At 43.8% G+C, this 21,216-nt stretch overlaps 1 protein-coding gene across 1 annotated transcript in view; it reads right to left on the bottom strand.

Moving 5' to 3' along the window:
- Nucleotides 1-6,658: 6,658 nt before the first annotated feature.
- The window catches only part of GSR (glutathione-disulfide reductase), a 61,185-nt gene continuing 46,627 nt past the window's right edge, over nucleotides 6,659-21,216 (bottom strand). Inside the window, 5 exon segments of the mRNA NM_001185045.1 lie at nucleotides 6,659-6,888; nucleotides 10,305-10,438; nucleotides 11,471-11,602; nucleotides 14,189-14,300; nucleotides 18,331-18,489. Of these exon segments, the coding sequence (NP_001171974.1) occupies nucleotides 6,739-6,888; nucleotides 10,305-10,438; nucleotides 11,471-11,602; nucleotides 14,189-14,300; nucleotides 18,331-18,489 (687 nt within the window). The 3' untranslated portion in view covers nucleotides 6,659-6,738.

Genomic DNA, 21,216 nt, shown 5'->3' on the forward strand with positions numbered 1-21,216 from the left:
TCCTGTAGGAGATCCTCCAGGTTGTCACTTAGCATTCCAATGCCGTTATTAAAGTCTGTGGAAAACTACAACCCAATTTGGGCAGCAAGACTAATGCATAGACTCTTTCAGGAGCAAAGAGTTGGGTCACCCCACCAGGTAAAGAACCACAACGAGCTAAGGCACTTGCTGAAGGCAAAGGGAAAATGGAATTGGTAGTGAAGAACGGTGTTGTGGATACCAGCCATGACCAGGAGTCCAGTTACAGAAACAAGGACTGTAATTGTTACATTTCCTCACTTTATTATGAATGTGCACAGGCACGCACACATACACATATGTATCAGATGTTTTTTCCCTTATCCGTCTATGTGACATAAAATAACTTTATTTATTTATTTATTTACTTATATTATTTATTTTGAGACAGAGTCTCGCTCTGTCACCCAGGCTGGAGTGCAGTGGCGTAATCTCAGCTCACTGCAACCTCCGCCTCCTGGGTCCAAGCAATTCTCCTGCCTCAGCCTCCTGAGTAGCTGGGATTACAGATGTTTGCCACCACACCCAGCTAATTTTTGTATTTTTAGTAGAGACAGGGTTTCACCATGTTGGTCAGGCTGGTCTTGAACTCCTGACCTTATGATCCACCCACCTTGGCCTCCCAAAGTGCTGGGATTACAGGCATGAGCCATTGTGCCCAGCCCAGATGTATTAACTTTATGTCATAGTATTTAAGTGTTATTAACTTTACATCATGGAATTTGAATTATGGGATACCAAAGAGAAGAGCAAACATCAACCAAGGACTTGGCATCCTCTTCTGGTGAAAGGGTTTGTGTTTTGGTTATACACAAGGTATAACCAAAGGTATTCCAAAGGTATTCCAAGGTATAACCAAAGGTATTCGGTTAGGCAGAAGTATGACCTTGTTATGTCTTATTTAGATATTAAGTATGGTTTAAAATGTGTACAGGGGCTGGGCTCCGTGGCATACCTGTCCCTGTAATCCCAGCTTTAGGAGGCCAAGGGGGGAGGACTGCTTGAGCTCGGAGTTGAGACCAGTCTGGGCAACACAGCAAGACCCCATCTCTAAAAAAAAATCCAAAAACTAGGCAGGCATGGTAGTGTACACTTGCAGTCCTACCTATGTGGGAGGCTAAAGTGGGAGAATCGCTTGAGGCCAGGAAGTCAAGGTGTTAATGAACTGTGATCACACCACTGCACTCCAGTCTGGGTGACAGAGCAAGATGCTATCCCAAAAAAAAAAAAAAAAATTAGACACACACACACACACACACACACACACACACACGATGTCTCTTGGTACGCCTATGCCATTACTAAAGGCATAGGAATATATATATTATTTATATATAAATATACAAAATGTGTATAGGTGCCAAGGTTGCAATGGTATCAACTTGGTGGGTGTTTTCAGATGAGATATTAATCTCACAATACTTTGGTGAGCTTTGGGTAAAGCAGATTGTCCTCCATAATGTGTGTGTGCGTGTAGTGGGGGCAGGGGTGCTTAACTGGTAAGTTGAAGGCCTGAACAGAACAAAAAGGCTACTTCTCTGAGCAAGGGGGAACTCTCCAGCAGACAATCTTCAAACTACATCTGAACCAATGGCTCTCCTGGGTCTCCAGCCTGCTGGCCTCCACAGCACATTTGAACTTCCCAAACTCCATAATAGCATGAGTGAATTCCTTATAGTAAATCTCTTCCTGTATGCACACATACCCTATTATTCTGAAGAATCCAAATATGCCTGCTTACTCATTTTTCAAAAAGGTAAAGGATTAAAATGTTGGCTTTTCCAATACTTTTGATCTTAGTGTCAAAAATCATAGTAACACGCTTTGCTGTATCCAAAGTTGCTGCCTGACATCCCAGGAAGGATACTGCGAAACCCAGGAAGATAGACATGATTAATCTAAGTGAAAAATGACATACACAAAGGGAACATGTAGTGCACATCTACAATGTGACGAGGTATTATGGCAACACATAATGGAAACACAAAACCACTTAAGTCTTCACAAAGGTGATGTTTTAGTCCAGCCTCATGAAATGAGTAGGAGATTGCCAGGTACAATTAAAGATTAAAGACAGGGGCATAATTCATATTTTTTTCTTTTGAGATCGAGTCTCACTCTGTTGCCCAGGCTGGAGTGCAGTGGCATGATCTCTGTTCACTGCAACTTCCACCTCCCCGGTTAAAGCAAGCAACTCCTGCCTCAGCCTCTGGAGTAGCTGGCATTACAGGTGACTGCCACCATGTCGAAATTTTTCTATTTTTAGTAGAGATGGGGTTTTGCCATGTTGGCCAGGTTGGTCTCAAACTCCTGACCTCAGGTGATCCACCCTCCTTGGCCTCCCAAAGTGCTGGGATTACAGGTGTGAACCACCATGTCCAGCCAACAGGGGCAAATTCTTTACCACTCCTTTCTACCTAGAGGTAAAGTTCAATTCACTTCCTCCTGAATATGAACTGGCTTTAGTGACTTGATAACCAATATTATGTAGCAGAAGTGATGTTCTAGAACTTCCAAGGTTAGGCCATAAGACTTGTATCATCTGCCCAGGATTCTCAGAACACTTTGACAACCCAAAGCTTCCACTTAAGTCCACTGCTCTGAGATCACCAAGCTGAAGAGGCAACGTGTAGACACAGCCTTCCTTCATCCTTACCTATGTGTCAGATATACGAATGACTCTTTTGGACTCTAGACCAGCCTATCTGCCAGCTGAATATCACCAAATGACCCCTGCCAACACCAATAGAAGAACCAGCCAGCTGAGCCCAGCCCCAATTGCTGAGCCACAGCCACAAATCATGAGATTTAAGATGGTTTCTATTTTAAGTGTTATATAGGAATTTTTTTTTAGACAGTTTCACTCTTGTAGCCCAGGCTGGAGTGCAGTGGGCCATCTCTGCTCCCTGTAACCTCCATCTCCCAGATTCGAACAATTCTCATGCCTCAGCCTCCTGAGTAACTGGGATCACAGGCACACATCACCATGCCTGGCTAATTTTTGTATTTTTAGTAGAGATGGGTTTTCACCATGTTGACCATGCTGGTCTTGAACTCCTGACCTCAGGTGATCCACCTGCCTCAGCCACCCAAAGTGCCAGGATTACAGGTGTGAGCCACCACATCCAGCCAGGAATACAGTAATTTATCCAATCCTTCCTTCACTAAATTTCTACCTGCTCTGGCCTTTTCCTCTGCAGCCCCCACATTTCAAATCCTACCTAGCCTCATTTGTGAAGCCTTCCTCACTTTTCCCAGCAACAGTGCCCTTCTAGTCCTCTGAACTGGTAAACTTTTACCTCTCTAATAATGTGTAATGAGGGTGGCATGCTCCTATTTGAGACAGCACTAATCTGTACCAATTGTGTAAACTGTCAACAACACCCCCTTTCACTCTTGAAAGGGTACCATTTTAGTCAATAAATCATATGGTAATCCTGGGCTTAATTGCCTTATTTGTATAGAAATGTTCTTTCATTCTAGATTATAAGGTTACTTGAAAGCAAGTATCATGTCTTTGCTTCAATAAATATCTACTGTGCACCTACAATGTGTCCCACATTATACAACGTGCTGCCTGGTATATCTTTATATTCCTTGGTGCTTTCAAGTAATAGAGGCTATTAAGGCACAACACCTCGAGGGCTGGGCCAGTTCAAGGACTGATAAGAATGCAGACAGGAACTCAGATAAGAGTACTGTACTTCCTTGTTGGTTTACTATGGAACCAGCACACAGGCAGCACAGAGGATAAATATGAGATCGAGAACACGTGATGTTAAAACAGATGTGACTACTAGGGGCTCCCCTTTCCCTGACAGAGGCACATTTCAAGGTTGGGACCTGTGCAGTGAGAAACCCACCAGCAGAATGAAGCCTAGAACTTGGCCCACAGTCTTTTTGGCTGGGGGAAGAGGTGAGAAGTGGCTATTTCTCATCCATGCCCAGGTCTGCAGATCTTATTTTCTTGCCCCACCACAAATATATATCACTTCCTCGCTAACACAGTATTTTTCCTTCATTGACATTAGGCCTACTTAAGAAGTCAGCGTAGGCTGGGCATGGTGGCTCATGCCTGTAATCCCTGCACTTTGGGAGGCTGAGAGCAGATCACCTAAGGCCAGGAGTTCAAGACTGGCCTGGCCAACATGATGAAACCCCATCTCTACTAAAAATACAAATATCAGCTGGGCATGATGGTGCATGCCTGTAATCCCAGCTACTCAGGAGGCTGAGGCAAGAGAATTGTTTCAACCCAGGAGGCAGAGGTTGCAGTGAGCCAAGATCGTGCCACTGCACTCCAGCCTGGGAAACAGAGCGAGGCTCTGTCTCAAAAACCAAAGAAGTCAATGCAGTAAAACTGGCCGCAAATAACCAAAAAGACAGTCAGTAAAAACTAAATGAGGCCAGGTGCAGTGGCTCACGCCTGTAATCCCAGCACTTTGGGAGGCCAAGGTGGGCAGATCACGAGGTCAAGAGATTGAGACCATCCTGGCCAACATGGTGAAACCCCATCCCTACTAAAAAAATACAAAAATTAGCTGGGCGTGGTGGCACCCACCTGTATTCTCAGCTACTGGGAAGGCTGAGGCAGGAGAATTGCTTGAAACTGGGAGGCGGAGGTCAAAGTGAGCCGAGATCACACCACTGCACTCCAGTCTGGCACCTGGCGATGGACCAAGACTCTGTCTCAAAAAAAAACCTAATGAAAGAATTCAGCAGCACTGGATGACTAATGAAAATCATGGAAAAATTTAAAAGCTAATAGAAATAAAGTGCTAAAGACCTAAATGATTTGTAGGCTGTTCTTCCAACCCAATCATTAATCTGCTAAATGTTTTTTCTATTCCTTTAATCTTATTTTTATAAAAGAACTCCGTTCACTCCCGTAAATACTGGCAACTGACTCTCCAATGTGAAATATCTGTAGAAAATAAACCAATTTCCTTGTACAAATTAAAGCTCACAGTAACAAATTTTATAAGAAGAAAGGGCTGTAATTTTATTTTCAAATTTTTGGAAGTTTTCAGAAAAAAATAAAATGACAAGAACACATACAAATATTGAAATTACTCATTGTGCTATAAACTCCTAGCAAAGGAAGGGACTTCTAAAGTATTTGAATCCACCTCCTTTGGAAAGCAGGAATCACTTATAAATGTCTCTCATCATTTTTCAAGGCAAGTCTTTCCAGAAGGTTCCCAGCCTCTTCAAATCTTTCCCAAGTTTGATGCACTTCATCTCATAAAAATAATACAGATTTTTTTTTTTGAGACAGGGTCTTGCTCTGTTGTTCAAGATTGAGTGCAGTGGCATGATCAGGACTCACTGCAGCCTTGCCTCACCCAAGCTCAAGCAGTCCTCTCATCTCAGCCTCCCAAGTAGCTGGGACTACAGGTGCACATCACCACACTTGGCAAATGTTTTTTACTTTCTGTAGAGACGTAGTCTTGCTATGTTGTACATGCTGGTCTCAAACTCATGGGTTCAAGTGATCCTCCTGCCTCAGCCCCACAAAGTGGTAGGATTATAGGTGTGAGCCACTGTGCCTGGCCACAAACCATTTTTAATTTTAATCATTAAAAAAAAAAAAAAGAAAAAGAAATAATAAGGCCAGGTGCAGTGGCTCACGCCTATAATCCCAGCACTTTGGGAGGCCAAGGGGGGGGGGGTGGATCACGAGGTCAGGAGTTCAAGACCAGCCTGGCCAAGATGGTGAAACCCTGACTCTATTAAAAATAAAAGTAATCAGGCATGGTGGTAGGTACCTGTAATCCCAGTTCCTCGGGAGGCTAAGGCAGAGAACTGCTTGAAACTGGGAGGCAGAGGTTGCAGTGAGCTGAGATTGTGGTACTGCACTCCAGCCTGGGTGACAGAGCAACACATCATCTCAAAAAAAAAAAAAGAAAAGAAAATAAGGCAGGCTAGCCTCTTGCATTACATGCTTTTAGAAAAAAGGTCACATCCTTGAAGCAGCTTCATTATATGCAGAGCACAGTACTGGCTTCAAAAAACATATAAAGGTTCTGTGTACTGGCATTGTTTACATATGAAGAGTTGCCATCGACTTCTATAAAAATTAGCAGGCTGGGCACGGTGGCTCACACCTGTAATCCCAACACTTTGGGAGGCTGAGGTGGTGGATCATCTGAGGTCAGAAGTTGCAGACCAGCCTGACCAACATGGAGAAACTCTGTCTCTACTAAAAATACAAAATTAGCCAGGCATGGTGGCACATGCCTGTAATCCCAACTATTTGGGAAACTGAAGGAGGAGAATCGCTTGAACCTGGAAGGCGGAGGTAGCAGTGAGCCGAGATTGTGCCATTGCACTCCAGCCTGGGCAATAAGAGCAAAACTCCATCTGAAAAAAAAAATTAGCAAGCTCTATTCATTCAAGTACAATAACTTAATTGTACTTCACATAGTTTTATATTTGGGATGAGGCTAAAACAGAAAAAAAAATACTAGTAGAGAGCTATTAATAAAAATAACGAAAAAATTATTGTAAGATGTGATCAAATGAAAATCAATTCTGGATAACTCTACAAATTTCTTATTCCATAAATAAGTTCTATTATGTACTAAAAATTTCCACTATTAGAAGATCCTGATTAAAATACAGAAATACACAAAACTGAAACAGTAAGTCAATGTGATTATTTGTTTCGTTTCAGAAGATCTTTGGGTCCCACTGCCAGCCAGACCAGTCTCTGGGTTCTCAACGAAGTGTGACCAGCTCTTCTGAAGAGGTAGGGTGAATGGCGACTGTGTTGTCAAAGTCTGCCTTCGTTGCTCCCATCTTCACTGCAACAGCAAAACCCTGCAGCATTTCATCACACCCAAGTCCCTGCATATGGATCCCAACCACCTGGGAAAAAAAGACAAACATTTTCTTTTCTCTTTTCTTTTTGAGATGGAGTTTCGCTCTTGTCACCCAGACTGGAGTGCAATGGCATGATCTTGGCTCACTGTAACCTCCACTTCTCGGGTTCAAGTGATTCTCCTGCCTCAGCCTCCCTAGTAGCTGGGATTACAGGCATGCACCACCATGCCCAGCTAATTTTGTATTTTTAGCAGAGAAGGGGTTTCACTAAGTTGGCCAGGCTGGTCTCGAACTCCTGACATCAGGTAAAGAGAAAAACTTTCAAAGTGAAATTTTTTATTAGGTTTACAACCATGAGAGACAGATGATGTTTAAAAAATGCCTAAAAAAGGCTGGGCATGGTGGCTTATGCCTATAATCCCAGCATTTTCGAAGGCCAAGCCAGGATAATCACTTGAGCCCAGTAGGTTGAGACCAGCCTGGGCAACAGGGCGAAATCCCGTCTCTCCAAAAAATGAAAATTAGGCTGAATGTGGTGGCTTACACCTGTAATCCTAGCAGTTTGAGAGTCCGAGGTGGGGGGATCCGTTGAAGTCAGGAGTTTGAGACCAGCCTGGCCAACATGGGGAAACCCCATCTCTACAAAAACACAAAAATTAGCTGGGAGTGATGGCCTGTAATTCCAGCTGCTCAGGGGAGGCGAGCTGTGAGCATGCCATTGCACGCCAGCCTGGGTGACACAGCGAGACTCCCATCTCCAAAAGAAGCCAAACCAAACAAACACTAAAAAACTTAACGACATTACTAATCCTAACATGGTATAACACCTATACAGTCCTGCACAGCCCTGCCTCCACTTCCCCTCTATTCCATTGCATCCAGGCTTTCCTGTGCAGCTGTGCCTGGCAGGCTTTCCACATGTCCTGAGGACCCACCACACTGTCTCTCACACAGCATGTCCCTCTGTCTAGACAATCTATCCTTCCTTTTTTTTTTGAAACTGAGTCTTGCTCTGTCACCCAGGCTGAAATGCAGTGGCGTGTTCTCAACTCACTGCAACCTCTGCCTCCTGGGTTCAAGCAATTCTCCTACCTCAGCCTCCTGAGTAGCTGGGATTACAGGTGTCTGCCACCACACCTGGCTAATTTGTGTACTTTTATTAGAGATGGGGTTTCATCACATGGCCAGGCTGGCCTTGAACTCCTGACCTCAAATGATCCATTTGCTTTGGCCTCCCAAAGTGCTAGGATTACAGGAGTAAGCCACTGTATCCAGCCTTTCCTTCCTTCTTTTCAGAATTAAAGCCCATTTATTATTCAGACAGCTCCATAGCTGCATCTCTCTGACCAAGTTAAATTCTCCATCACATGACCTCTCAGTACTAATATTTCCTCTTCATGATTCTATTATATTTTATATGTTATATTTAAATGCTATCTTTTTGGGTGGTACTAGATAATTACTGTCCATCTTTCCCAGCAGACTTTCATTTCTGGATAAAGGGGACCCTTCTTATTTCTGCTCCCCACTTCATCCCCATGGCTAAGCACAAAGCTGGGCATTTAAAAGGTGCTCAGTCCACACAGGCTGGTTAGCTGCATGAATGATCATGAAGGGGCACTTGTATCAAACCACATTCTCCAGTGAGGGTTCAAGATATTAATGTTTACCTTCAGTAAATACTTCTAGGGTAAAATATTCCATTGGAAAGCAAGATTAAAAATATAAAATTTAGCTACAAAAGTAATTTGTTTAAAAAAAAATTAGGCTGGGTGCAGTGGCTCACGCCTGTAATCCCAATACTTTGGGAGGCTGAGCTACAAGGATTGCTTGAGTCTGGGAGTTCAAGACCAGCCTGGGCAACGAAGGGAGAACCCATCTCTACAAGAAATAAAAAGTGATCTGGGTGTGGTGGCTTGTGCCTATGGTCCCAGTTACTTGGGAGGCTGAGGTGGAACACTTGAACCTGGGAGGTCAACACAGCAGTGAGCCAAGATCACACCATTACCCTCCAGCCTGGGCAACAGTAAAACCTTATTATTCAAAATAAATAAAATAAAATAAGTAAAAATAAAAAGCAAATTAAAAATATACTTAATGCTCCAAACTGTATATGTAAAAATGGTTAAGATAGATTTTGCTATGTGTTTTCTGCAGCAATTTTTGCAAAAGTGTACCTCAATTTAAAACAACAAAAAAAAAATCAAGTATTGCAAATGTATTAAACAGCCAGATTTTTAGGTACTGTGATCTTTTTTTAAATTTATTTTATTTTTTTGAGATAGGGTCTGGCTCTGTCACCCAGACTGGGGTGATGTGGTGCCATCTCGTTTCACTGTAACTTCTGCCTTCCAGGCTCAAGCCATCCTCCCACCTCAGCCTCCCAAGTAGCTGGAACTATAGGTATGCTCCACCATGCCTGGCTAACTTTTTTTTTTTTAGAGATGAAGTTCAGTGGAGCAATCTCGGCTCACTGCAACCTCCACCTCCCGGTTCAAGATGCACAAGCTGGTCTTGAACTCCTGGCTCAAGCGATCCACCCACCTCAGCCTCCCAAAGTGTTGGGATTACAGGCGTGAGGCATGGTGTCTGGCTGATATTGTGATCTTTATTGAACTTATATAGAGCCTCTGGTGAGGGCTGGACTTTCAGATGATTTCACTCCATATTGCAGTTCTTAGTCTTTAGAAGATTGCCAAGTAATGTTTATCAAGTGAATGAATGATAACTGGTATGAAGAAATAACTAAGTAGGAGCCCTCATAATTCAATATCCAGACATCGTAGGCCACTGAGGAATGTTCACAGCACCACCACGTCTGGCTAATTTTTATATTTTTAGTAGAGACGAGGTTTCACATGTTGCCCAGGCTACTCTTGAACTCCTGAGCTCAGGCAATCCGCCTGCCTTGGCCTCCCAAAGCGCTAGGATTACAGGTGCTAGCCACCATGCCAGGTCTTTTTCCTTTTTTTTTGAGATGGAGTCTTGCTTTGTCACCCAGGCTGGAGTACAGTGGCACAATCTCAGCTCACTGCAACCTCTGCCTCCCAGGTTCAAGCAATTCCCCTGGCTCAGTCTCCCGAGTAGCTGGGATTACAGGCACCCACCACCACACCAAGCTAATTTTTATAGTTTTAGTAGAGTCAGGGTTTCACCATGTTGGTCAGGCTGGTCTCGAACTCCTGACCTCAGGTGATCTGCCTGCCTCGGCCTCCCAATGTCCTAGGATTACAGGTGTGAGCCACTGCGCCCAGCCACCTCATTTTGTAAAATAAGTGGAACCTCCTTCTAGATAAAATATTATGAAGAATGCCAAAATACATGTAGGACAGATCAAAATGGGCCTGTCCAGTTGAATTAGAAGGCTTAAGTGCTTGGTCTCCCTCCTTTCTACCCCTGCAAAAACTGCCCTCCCTGTCCACTTTGCAAAGCACTATTTAGTTTGCTGGATTCTTCCTTACCTTTTCTTCCTCGTAAGCACAGACCATTTTCATCACACATTTTGTTTTCCTTTTGGTAACTGCGTGATACATCGGGGTAAAGCTGGTTGAATAGATCTTCACATTTTCTTTTCCATATTTATGAATGGCCTCATCTATAATGCAAATTAAAAGAAGCATCTATCAGAAAACTAAAAAATTAGAATGAACTATTAAAGAGGGACAGGACCAGATATACATAATCTGAATCAAACCACGAGGAAATATCAAACCATGCCAAAATAAGAGGTGTTCTACAAAGCAAATGTTAATGTCATTTAAGATAAAAGAGCTGAGGAATTTTGCCTCTAGATGAAAAGAAAGGCCGGGCACAGTGGCTCATGCCTGTAATCTCAGCTCTTTGGGAGGCTGAGGTAGGTGAATCGTTTGAGCCCAGAAGGCAGAGGTTGCAGTGAGCCAAGATAGTGCCACTGCACTCCAGCCTGGGTGACAGAGTGGTTACATCTTGTCTCAAAAAAAAAAAGAAAGAAAGAAAATGATATTCTGCTTATGTAAGGACCAGTTCTTAGGAAAGCTATGTGTGTGCATATGTATAGAGTGAAAAATAAAAGAGCAAAAATATTAAGGTTAGAGAGGAGGAATGCTTTGTACTATTTTTATAGCTTTTCATTTTTCTTTTTGTTTTGAGACAGTTTTGCTGTGTCGCACCTCCACCTCCTGGGTTCAAGCAATTCTCCTGCCTCAGCCTCCCAAGTAGCTGGGACTACAGGTGCATGCCATCACACCCAGGTAATTTTTGTATTTTTTTTAGTAGACATGGGTTTTCACCATGTTGGCCAGGATGGTCTCGATCTCTTGACCTTGTGATCCGCCCACCTTTGCCTCGCAAAGTGCTGGGATTACAGGTGTGAGCCACCGTGCCAGCCAGCTTTTCTTTAAATTTAAAATTAGTTCAAATAAAAAAGCTAAAAAAAAAAGTTCGGAGATAGGGTGGGGTGAAGGAAAGATACTGTACTCTCAGAGTATTAGTTGTAGGGGAGAAAACTGGAAGTGTGACGAGAGTAACCAAAAAGCAATGTAAGTTGGGGCTGAGATAGACTTCATCAGCTGACAGAGACCTAATTTAAAGTTGGGGGTCGAGGGAAGAGGAAGGAAACCACAAATGGCCTTTGGTTTTAAATACCTACCTTCTGTGAGTCCCACTGTCCCAATAGGTGGGTGACTGAAGACCACAGTTGGGATGTTGTTGTAATCTAATTTGGAATCTTCCTTGTTTTCAAAAAGTCGATGGGCAAGTTTTCGGCCAGCAGCTATTGCAACTATGGAGATACTTTAAAATCAGTGTTTATCTTACTGTCTATTTTAACATAGCAGAATTGTTCCACTAGCCATTTATCCATCTAGCTTAATGCCCTAGTTCTGACAGTTTCATGCCGTTGGTCATTACACTATCTAGATAGTTAAATATAATGAGGACATACCATACTTTAGCAAGCAACTCAAAATGACTGGCTTATGAGAATTCTACACATTCTAGTACAGGTTAAGTATCCCTAATCCAGAAATTCAAAATCCAAAATGTTTGAGCACGATGATGCCACAAGTGGAAAATTCCACCAGTCAAAACACAGACAAAAGTATTTAATGCACACAATTTCATGCACACAATTATTTAAAATATTGTATAAAATTACTTTTAGGCTATGTGTATAAGGTGTATGTAAAACAAATGAATTCCATGTTTTGACATGGGTCGAATCTATAAAACATCTCATTATGTATATGCAAATATTCCAAAATCTGAAATTAAAAACACTTCTGGCCTCAAGCATTTCAGATAAGGGATGCTTAGCCCGTCTGGCCCCACTCCCAAAGACCCATTTACAAGTTCTCACTTACCTGGCAGTCAATCTACTTAATGAATATATTAGCTTTTTAATACAATATTTATGGAACAAACTACATTAGTATTGAGCTTTTTTTTTTTTTTTTTTTTTGAGACAGAGTCTCGCTCTGTCGCCCTGGCTGGAGTGCAATGGCATGATCTTGGCTCACTGCAACCTTGGCCTCCCAGGTTTCAGCGATTCTCCTGCCTTAGCCTTCTGAGTAGCTGGGATTACAGGTGTGCACTGGATGTGGTGACACCTGGCTAATTTTTGTATTGTTAGTAGAGATGGGGCTTCACCATTTTGGTCAGGCTGGTCTCAAACTCCTGACCTCAAGTGATCCTCCTGCCTCAGCCTCCCAAAGTGTTGGGATTACAGGTGTGAATTGAGCATCTTTAGATCGATTTTATAACTTTATTTAACAGTAATTGATTTTTTACTTAAAAGTTTATTCTTGGCCAGATGCGGTGACTCACACCTGTAATCCCAGCACTTTGCAGGGCCCAGGTTAGGAATTCAAAAACCAGCCTGGCCAACATGATGAAACCCCGTCTCTATTAGAAATACAAAAATTAAGGGCTGGACGCGGTGGCTCAAGCCTGTAATCCCAGCACTTTGGGAGGCCAAGGCGGGTGGATCACGAGGTCAACAGATCGAGACCATCCTGGTCAACATGATGAAACCCCGTCTCTACTAAAAATACAAAAAATTAGCTGGGCACGGTGGCGCATGCCTGTAATCCCAGCTACTCAGGAGGCTGAGGCAGGAGAATTGCCTGAACCCAGGAGGCGGAGGTTGTGGTGAGCCAAGATCGCGCCATTGTACTCCAGCCTGGGTAACAAGAGCGAAACTCCGTCTCAAAAAAAAAAAAGAAATACAAAAATTAGCCAAGCGTGGTAGTGTGTGCCTATAGTCCCAGCTAATTGGGAGGCTGAGGCAGAAAATCACTTCCACTTGGGAAATGAAGGTTGCAGTGAGCTGATATTGTGCCACTGCACTCCCAAAGTGCTGGGATTACAGGTATCAGCCACTGCTCCCAGAATCTTTATTTTTTTTTCATAGAGACAATGTCTCGCTATGTTGCCCAGACTGGTCTCAAACTACTGGGCTCAAGCAATCCTCCCACCTTGGCCTCCCAAAGTGCTGGGAGCCACTGCACCCTGCCCAGAGCAAGAACTTTCTAAAGGAGCTAAAAGGATTTGGGATTGTGACTGGGGTAGGTTTCCATCTTGATATAAGGCACTGGGACATGTTAGAATTGCTGATGAGGTTCCATAAGGGTACAGACTGAAAGCAGATCGAATGACATCATTAATGGATAGAGACGGGATAGAGCTTGAAATGGTACTTAGGAAGCAGGTAAGGTATGGGCTGAGGGAGAGAAGGAAATCAGTCTTGGCTGCATCAACACCAAACAGTCATACAAGAATGGGCGTGGTGGTTCATGCCTGTAAGCCTAACATCCTGGGAGGCTGAGGCAGGCAGACTGCTTGAGCCTAAAACATGGCAAAACCCTGTCTCTATAAAAAGTACAACTATGGTCCCAGCTACTTGAGAGTCTGAGGTGGGAGGACCACCTGAGCCCAGGAAGGTTGAAACTGCAGTGAGCCCGTGATGGTGCCACTACACTCCAGCCTAGGTAACAGTGAGACCCTGTTTCAAAAAAAAAAAAAAGAATGCCGATCTAAATTTCTTTTACCAAATGCCACTTCCTTCCACTGCCACCAAGCACAAATCTGCTCCTAACTTAGAGCTCCGAAAAGGGCAACTGACCATATTTGGTCAGTTTAAGTTTTTCATCATGTCTGCATGAAAATTTCAGTGTCTGCTAAGCGTTTTAAGTTTTCTATTCAGAAAATGTCAGGTATCTAACCAGTATCTATTTCAAAAAATTGTACCATTTTGACAACATAAAAACACTCATCCTTTTAGCTTTGCTTAAGCAGACTTGATGGTGAAGAGCTGGATGGATCATGTAACACACAGACCCTCCCTCACCAAGAAGGAAAGAGAACTTACCTGGAGTAAGAAGAGCTTTTCCGCATACATCCCCAACTGCATAGATGCCTTTTACGTTGGTATTCTGGAATTCATCTACTATGATATGACCCTTGTCATCGGTTTTAATCCCCTGAAATTACAAAGAGACACCATGTAAACACTTGGTCCACCTACTAAAAGAGGTAGATCAAACCCCTGAATCTCCCTCCCTCATTTCACATGGGCACTGTAGCCAGAATCTTCAAAAAACCATGAGACTCAGCTGCAACATCAAAGGCATTTAAAGTTGACAAGCTTCAAGCTGGGTACAGTGGGCTCGCAGCTGTAATCCTTGCATTTGAGAGGCCGAGGTGAGAGGATACCTTGAGCCCAGGAGTTTGAGATCAGCCTGGGCAACATAGTGAGACTTTGCCTCTATTAAAAATTTAAATATTAGAACTTCCTTTTTTTTTTTTTTCAAGACAAAGTTTCACTCTTATTACCCAGGCTGGAGTGCAATGGCATGATCTCGGCTCACCACAACCTCCACCTCCCGGGTTCAAGTGATTCTCCCACCTTAGCTTCCCAAGCTGGGACTACAGGCACAAACCACCACACCTGGCTAATTTTTGTATTTTCAGTAGGGATGGGGTTTCACCATGTTGGCCAAGCTGGTCTCAAACTCCTGACCTCAGGTGATCCACCCACCTTGGCCTCCAAAAGTGCTGGGATTTACAGGCGTGAGCCACCACGCCCAGCTGGTTGTACTCTTAAGCTCTATGGCTACCTATGCAGTGAGCCAAGATGGCCCCACTGCACTCCAGCCTAGGTGACAGAGTGAGACTCCATCTCAAAAAATAAAAAATAAAAAAAATACAACCTTTGGTACAGACAGACCAAAATTCAAACCCTAGCTCTGTAACTTACCAGTTACTAGACCTTATATAACCCCACCTGTTTATCAACAAATATTTGAGCTTCTGTTACAAATGACTTTAACTTCATCACTGAGAATACAATGGTAAGACAGACATTCTCCCTACACCATAGAGTTTACAGTCTAGTAAATTATCTAGTATCTCTGTGCTCCTGGCTTCCTTATACCTTGCCAGTTGTTGGCAATTTTAAATTAGATTAGTAACATGTTGACAAGTCCTAGAATATAGTAATTGCTCAATTTGCATTATAAAAATATATCTTAATGTCAAACGAGACTGAAGCTTTTTTTTTAATTTGCCTCATTCTTCAAAAATTCAGCAAATATAGGGTGGGTACAGCGGCTCATGCCTGTAATCCCAGCACTTTGGAGCGCCAAGGTGGGAGGATCACTTGAGCCCAGGAGTTCAAGATCAGCCTGGGCAATACAGCAAGACCTTGTCTCTACCAAAAATTTTTCTTAAATTAGTCAGCATCCCTGCTACTTGGGAGACAAAGGTAGAAGGATCACTTGAGCCCCGGAGTTTGATGCTGTGAGGCCAGAGACAGCCATGATGGCACCACTGCACTCTAACCTGGGTGACAGAGCAATATTCTGTCTTAAAAAGAAAAAAAAAGTTAGCAAACATAATTGAAAACTAGACCTACCATTGCTTATATTTGTACAACGGCAAACTATCTCTTGAAAGGTGAAAAGCCGCTGTTTTTTTATTTTTATCTTTTTGAAGACAGAGTTTTGTTTGTGTCTCCCGGCTGGAGTGCAATGGCATGATCTCGGTTCGTTGCAACCTCTGCCTCCTGGGTGCAAGCAATTCTCCTACCTCAGCCTCCTGAGTAGCTGGGATGACAGGCATGTGCCACCATACCCGGCTCATTTTTGTATTATTAGTAGAGATGGTATTTCACCATGTTGGCCAGGCTGGTCTTGAACTCCTGACCTCAGGTGATCCATCTGCCTTGGCCTCCCAAAGTGCTGGGATTACAGGTGTGAGCCACCGTGCCTGGTCAACTAGTTTTGTTAATATAAAAATAGGCAACTAGATTTACTAAATGTCATTAAACAAGATTACAAATAATCAAAACATCTCCCTGAATATTTTATACATTAATGTGAGGAAAAATGACCTTTTACAGGAATGAAAAAAGAATCCACATTACAACAGAAATTAATATTAGAGCATAAATCAAAATGGTATGCACTGCTCTATGAAATACATACATCTCAGGCTCAGTGCAGGGGCTCATGCCTGTAGTCCCAGCACTTTGCCAGGCCAAGGTGAGATCACCTGAGGTCAGGAGTTCAATACCAGCCTGGCCAACATGGTGAAACCCTGTCTCTACTAAAAAAAAATACAAAAATTAGCCGGGTGTGGTGGTGCATGCCTGTAATCCCAGGTACTTGGGAGGCCGAGGTAAGAGAATCACTAGAACCTGGGAGGCGGAGGCTGTAGTGAGCCGAGATTGCGACGCTGTACTCCAGCCTGGGTAACACAGCAAGACGCTATCTCAAAAAAAAAAATGTACACCTCAAATGTAAAATATTCTATTACTACATAGAGTAGTATAGCATATCAGAAAAATCATCAGCATAATCAACAGCAGATAAACATTCAGTGTGTTCATAATGTAAGCTAGGGTCTCAGTTATAAATTACTTTGCATGCACTTTTTCATTTACTCTTCTCTATAACCCAGTAAAGCAGGAACTATTTTCAATCCCATTGTGAATATGAAGCATTTGGAGCAGAGAAATTAAGCTGCTTGCTCAAAGCCATGCAACTGCTATGTCGTAGAACTAAGGTTCAAATTCGGGTCAAACTCAGGGAACCACACCCCAAGTACCCACTCTAGATTTACTTCAACATTTAAAAGAACAAGTAAGAATGTCAACTGTCCACGTATATATACAGTACAGGTAGAGCCAAGAGAAACAGCTTCATCATCTGTTCCCATCCCTGGGTACAACGTACAGGACAGTGACCCACACAGCAATCTGAATTACCTACTACAGATGCTAAAGAGATCAGCGTAGGACCTGAAAGAGACATTCACATGGTGAAAACGAAGTCTGTGAGAGGGGAGCCAGTAGGAAACTAGGTTAGGGGTGGCAGGCTGGCTGGGCATGGAGGCTCATGTTTATAATCCCAGCACTCTGGGTGGCCGAGATGGAAGGATCACTTGAGGCCTGGAGTTCAAGTCCAGCCTGTGTAACATAGTGAGACTCCATCTCTACAAAAAACTTAAAAATTAGCCAGATGTGGTAGCACACACCTATAGCTCCAGCTACTTGGGATGCTGAGGCAGAAGGATCAGTTGATCCCAGGAGTTCAAGGCTGCAGTGAGCTATGATCACGCAACAGTACACTAGCCTGGGTGACAAAGCAAGACCCTGTCTCAAAAAAAAAAAAGAAGAAGCCGGGTGCTGTGGCTCACGCCTGTAATCCCAGCACTTTGGGAGGCTGAGGCGGGTGGATCACGAGGTCAAGAGATTGAGACCATCCTGGCAAACATGGTGAAACCCCAACTCTACCAAAAATACAAAAAAATTAGCTGGGTGTGGTAGCATACGCCTGTGGTCTCAGCGACCCGGGAGGCTGAGGCAGGAGAATTGCTTGAACCCGAGAGGCAGAGGTTGCAGTGAGCCGAGATCACGCCACTGCACTCCAGCCTGGTGCCTGGTGACAGAGCGAGACTCTATCTCAAAAAAAAAAAAAAACAAAAAAAAAAAGAAAACAGAGAAGAAAAAAGGACAGGCGTGGTGGCACATGCCTATAGTCCCAGCACTTTGGGAGGCTGAGACAGGTGAATGGCTTGAGCTGAGGAGACCAGCCTGGGCGGGCAACATGGTAAAACCTCATCTGCACAAATATAAAATAAAAAAATTAGCTGGGTGTTGTGGCACACATGTAGTCCCACCTACTGAGAGGCTGAGGTGGGAGGACCACTTGAGCCCAGGGACTTGAGAGTGCAGGGAGCTATGATCACAACACTCGGGTGACAGAGCAAGACCTTGTCTCAAAATCAAAAACAAAAAACAAACAAAAAAAAAACTAGAAAAGAATGGATGAGGAAACTTTTTTAATTTCAAAGGAAATAGTAATGAAATTTGATCACAAACTGGATACACGGAACAAAGAGACAAGAATCCAACAGAATCCACCTAAGTTTTGCGTGTGTAGTGGTAGAATAAAACCATAAGACTCCTAGTAGATCCAAGAATGTTTTGGGCAGACCAAGCCAGCTTACCAGTTTGTTTAAACTCAAGCCCTTGGAATTTGGGTCCCGCCCAATGGCCCAGAGCAGGCAGTCAACATCCGAAATCGTGGTCATGACGGGTAGCCTACCAGGAACTGCAGTAACCAGGCTGACTTCCAAGCCTGATGAAGTCTTCTTAACCTCCTTGACCTATTGGCAAATAAAATTTATTACATGTGTGTTGGCTGAGGGAGGGCAGGGGAAGAAGGAAAGCAAATACAGAGGAAACTAGAATTTTTTTTTTTTGAGACCGAGTTTTGCTTTTGTTGCCTGCCCAGGCTGGAGTGAAATGGCTCAATCTCTGATCACTGCAACCTCTGCCTCCTGGGTTCAAGTGATTCTCCTGCCTCAACCTCCTGAGTAGTTGGGATTACAGGCGCCTGCCACCAGGCCCAGTTAATTTTTTTTTGTATTTTTAGTAGAGACAGGGTTTCGCCATGTTGGCCAGGCTGATTTCGAACTCCTGGCCTCAAGTGATCCACCTGCCTTGGCCTCCCAAAGTGCTGGGATTACAAGCGTGAGCCATCACGCCCGGCTGGAAACCAGAATTTTTAACATTAAAGAAAATCCCCCCTGAATCCTACATACAAACATAGACATATACTTTTACCCAAAGGCCACCAACATTAGAACTCCCTTAAGCCAAGCCTGTTCTCTGGGTTGACCCAAATCTTCCATCAGTGGCTGGGAATGTCAGCTTATGACACCAATGTAACGCTTCAGTTTAAAAACAAAGTATCTTAGGTCGGGCACAGTGGCTCACACCTGTAATCCCAGCACTTTGGGAGGCTGAGGCAGGCGGATCATGAGGGCAGGAGTTCAAGACCAGCCTGACCAATATGGTGAAATCCTGTCTCTACTAAAAATATAAAAATTAGCAAGGCATGGTGGTGGGCGCCTGTAATCCCGGCTACTCAGAAGGCTGAGGCAGGAGAATCACTTGAACCCAGGAGGCGGAGGTTGCAGTGAGCCAAGATCTCACTACTGCACTCCAGCCTGGGTGACAGAACAAGACTCTGTCTCAAAACACACACACTCACACAAAAGTATTTTAAAGTGTACTTCTGGAAAACTGTAATAACATTTTAAGTCATAAACCTAAGGATAATGCCTTTTTTTTTTAGCTTGAGTCTAGCTGTGTTGCCCAGGCTGGAGTGCAGTGCCACGATCTCGGCTGTCACCTTCACCTTCTGGTTTCAAGTGATTCTCCTGCCTTGGCCTCCTGAGTAGCTGGGATTACAGGCATGCACCACCACACCCGGCTAATTTTTGTATTTTGAGTAGAGATGGGGTTTCACCATGTTGGCCAGGCTGGTTTCAAAGATCTCGTGATCTGCCCACTTTGGCCTCCCAAAGCGCTGGGATTACAGGTGTGAGCCACCGCACCCGGCCAGCATAATGCTTTGAAAGTGGGCCGTGGCAGCATCACTAAGAAACTTTTCCAAACTGCACAATTAGTGTTTCTCCGTGTGTGTGTGTGTATTTTCTTTAAGAGACAGGGTCTTGCTCTGTTGCCCAGGCTGGAGTGCAGTGGAAAGATCATTAGGAAACTTTTCCAAAATGCACAATTAGTGCCTCTCCCTGGGTGTGTGTGTTTGTGTGCATGTATATATATTTTTTCTTTTTTCTTTAAGAGATAAGGTCTTGCTCTGTTGCCCAGTCTGGAGTGCAGTGGTGAGATCAGCCTCCTGGGCTCAAGCTCTCCTCTGGCTTCAGCCTCCCTGGTAGCTGTGACAACAAGCATGTGCTACCTCACCTGGCTAATTTTTAAATTTTTCACAGAGATGGGGTCTTGCTCTGTTGCTCAGGCTGATCTCTAACTCATGGTCTCAACTGATCCTCCTGCCTTGGCCTTGGAAGTGCTGGGATTACAGGCATCAGCCACTGTGCCTAGCCTCCCTGTATATTCTTAATTAGAATAAAGGGAGGTAAGACTTGGGTTGGGAGAGTGGAGAAAATATATTACTGAAGGTCCTAAGGTGGTTATGATGGCAGCTTCTACCCCCAGTCCAGCATTTTTATATTCACAATTTTATTTGATGCTGAAAAGGTGAGGCTGTGTTAGGGAGGGGAAGATCAAGTACAAGGCTAATTCTCTGGGTAAATTCTGCTAAAATTCAAGTGATTGCTTGAGGAATAAAGTACTTGTAATTCTATCTATAACACTCAAAGGGTATGCTTTAAAATTAGATTCTAGGCTGAGCATGGTGGTTCACACCTGTAATCCCAACACTTTGGGAGGCCGAGGCTAGAGGATCACTTGAGCTCAGGAGTTTGAGAACAGCCTGGGCAACATAATGAGACTCTATCTCTACAACTGTTTTTTTTAATTAGCCAGGCATGGTGGCATGCACCCAAAGTCCCAGCTGCTCAGGAAGCTGAGGTAGGAGGATCGCTTGAGCCCAGGAGTTGGAGACTGTAGTGAGCGATGATTGTGCAACTGCACTCCAGCCTGGGCAGCACACCGAGACCATGTGTCAAGAAACATAACTTTAAAAATGAAAGAGCTGCCAGGCGTGGGAACTCACACCTGTAATCCCAACACTTTAGGAGGCCAAGGCAGGCGGATCACCTGAGGTCTAGAGTTCAAAATCAGCCTGAGCAACATGGAGAATTCCCATCTCTATTAAAAATAGAAAATTACCAGGCATGATGGCACATGTCTGTAATCCAAGCTACTTGGGAGGCTGAGGCAGGAGAATCACTTTAACCCAGGAGGTAGAGGTTGAAGTGAGCAGAGATTGCGCCATGCACTCCAGCTCAGGAGGCTGAGCAACAAGAGAGAAACTCTGTCTCAAAAAAAATAAATAAATAAAAGAGAGGCCAGGCTTGGAGGCTCATTCCTGTAACCCTGGCACTTTGGGAGGCTGAGGTGAG

This window comes from Callithrix jacchus, chromosome 13 (assembly GCF_049354715.1).
Source record: "Callithrix jacchus isolate 240 chromosome 13, calJac240_pri, whole genome shotgun sequence".
Classification (NCBI taxonomy): domain Eukaryota; kingdom Metazoa; phylum Chordata; class Mammalia; order Primates; family Cebidae; genus Callithrix; species Callithrix jacchus.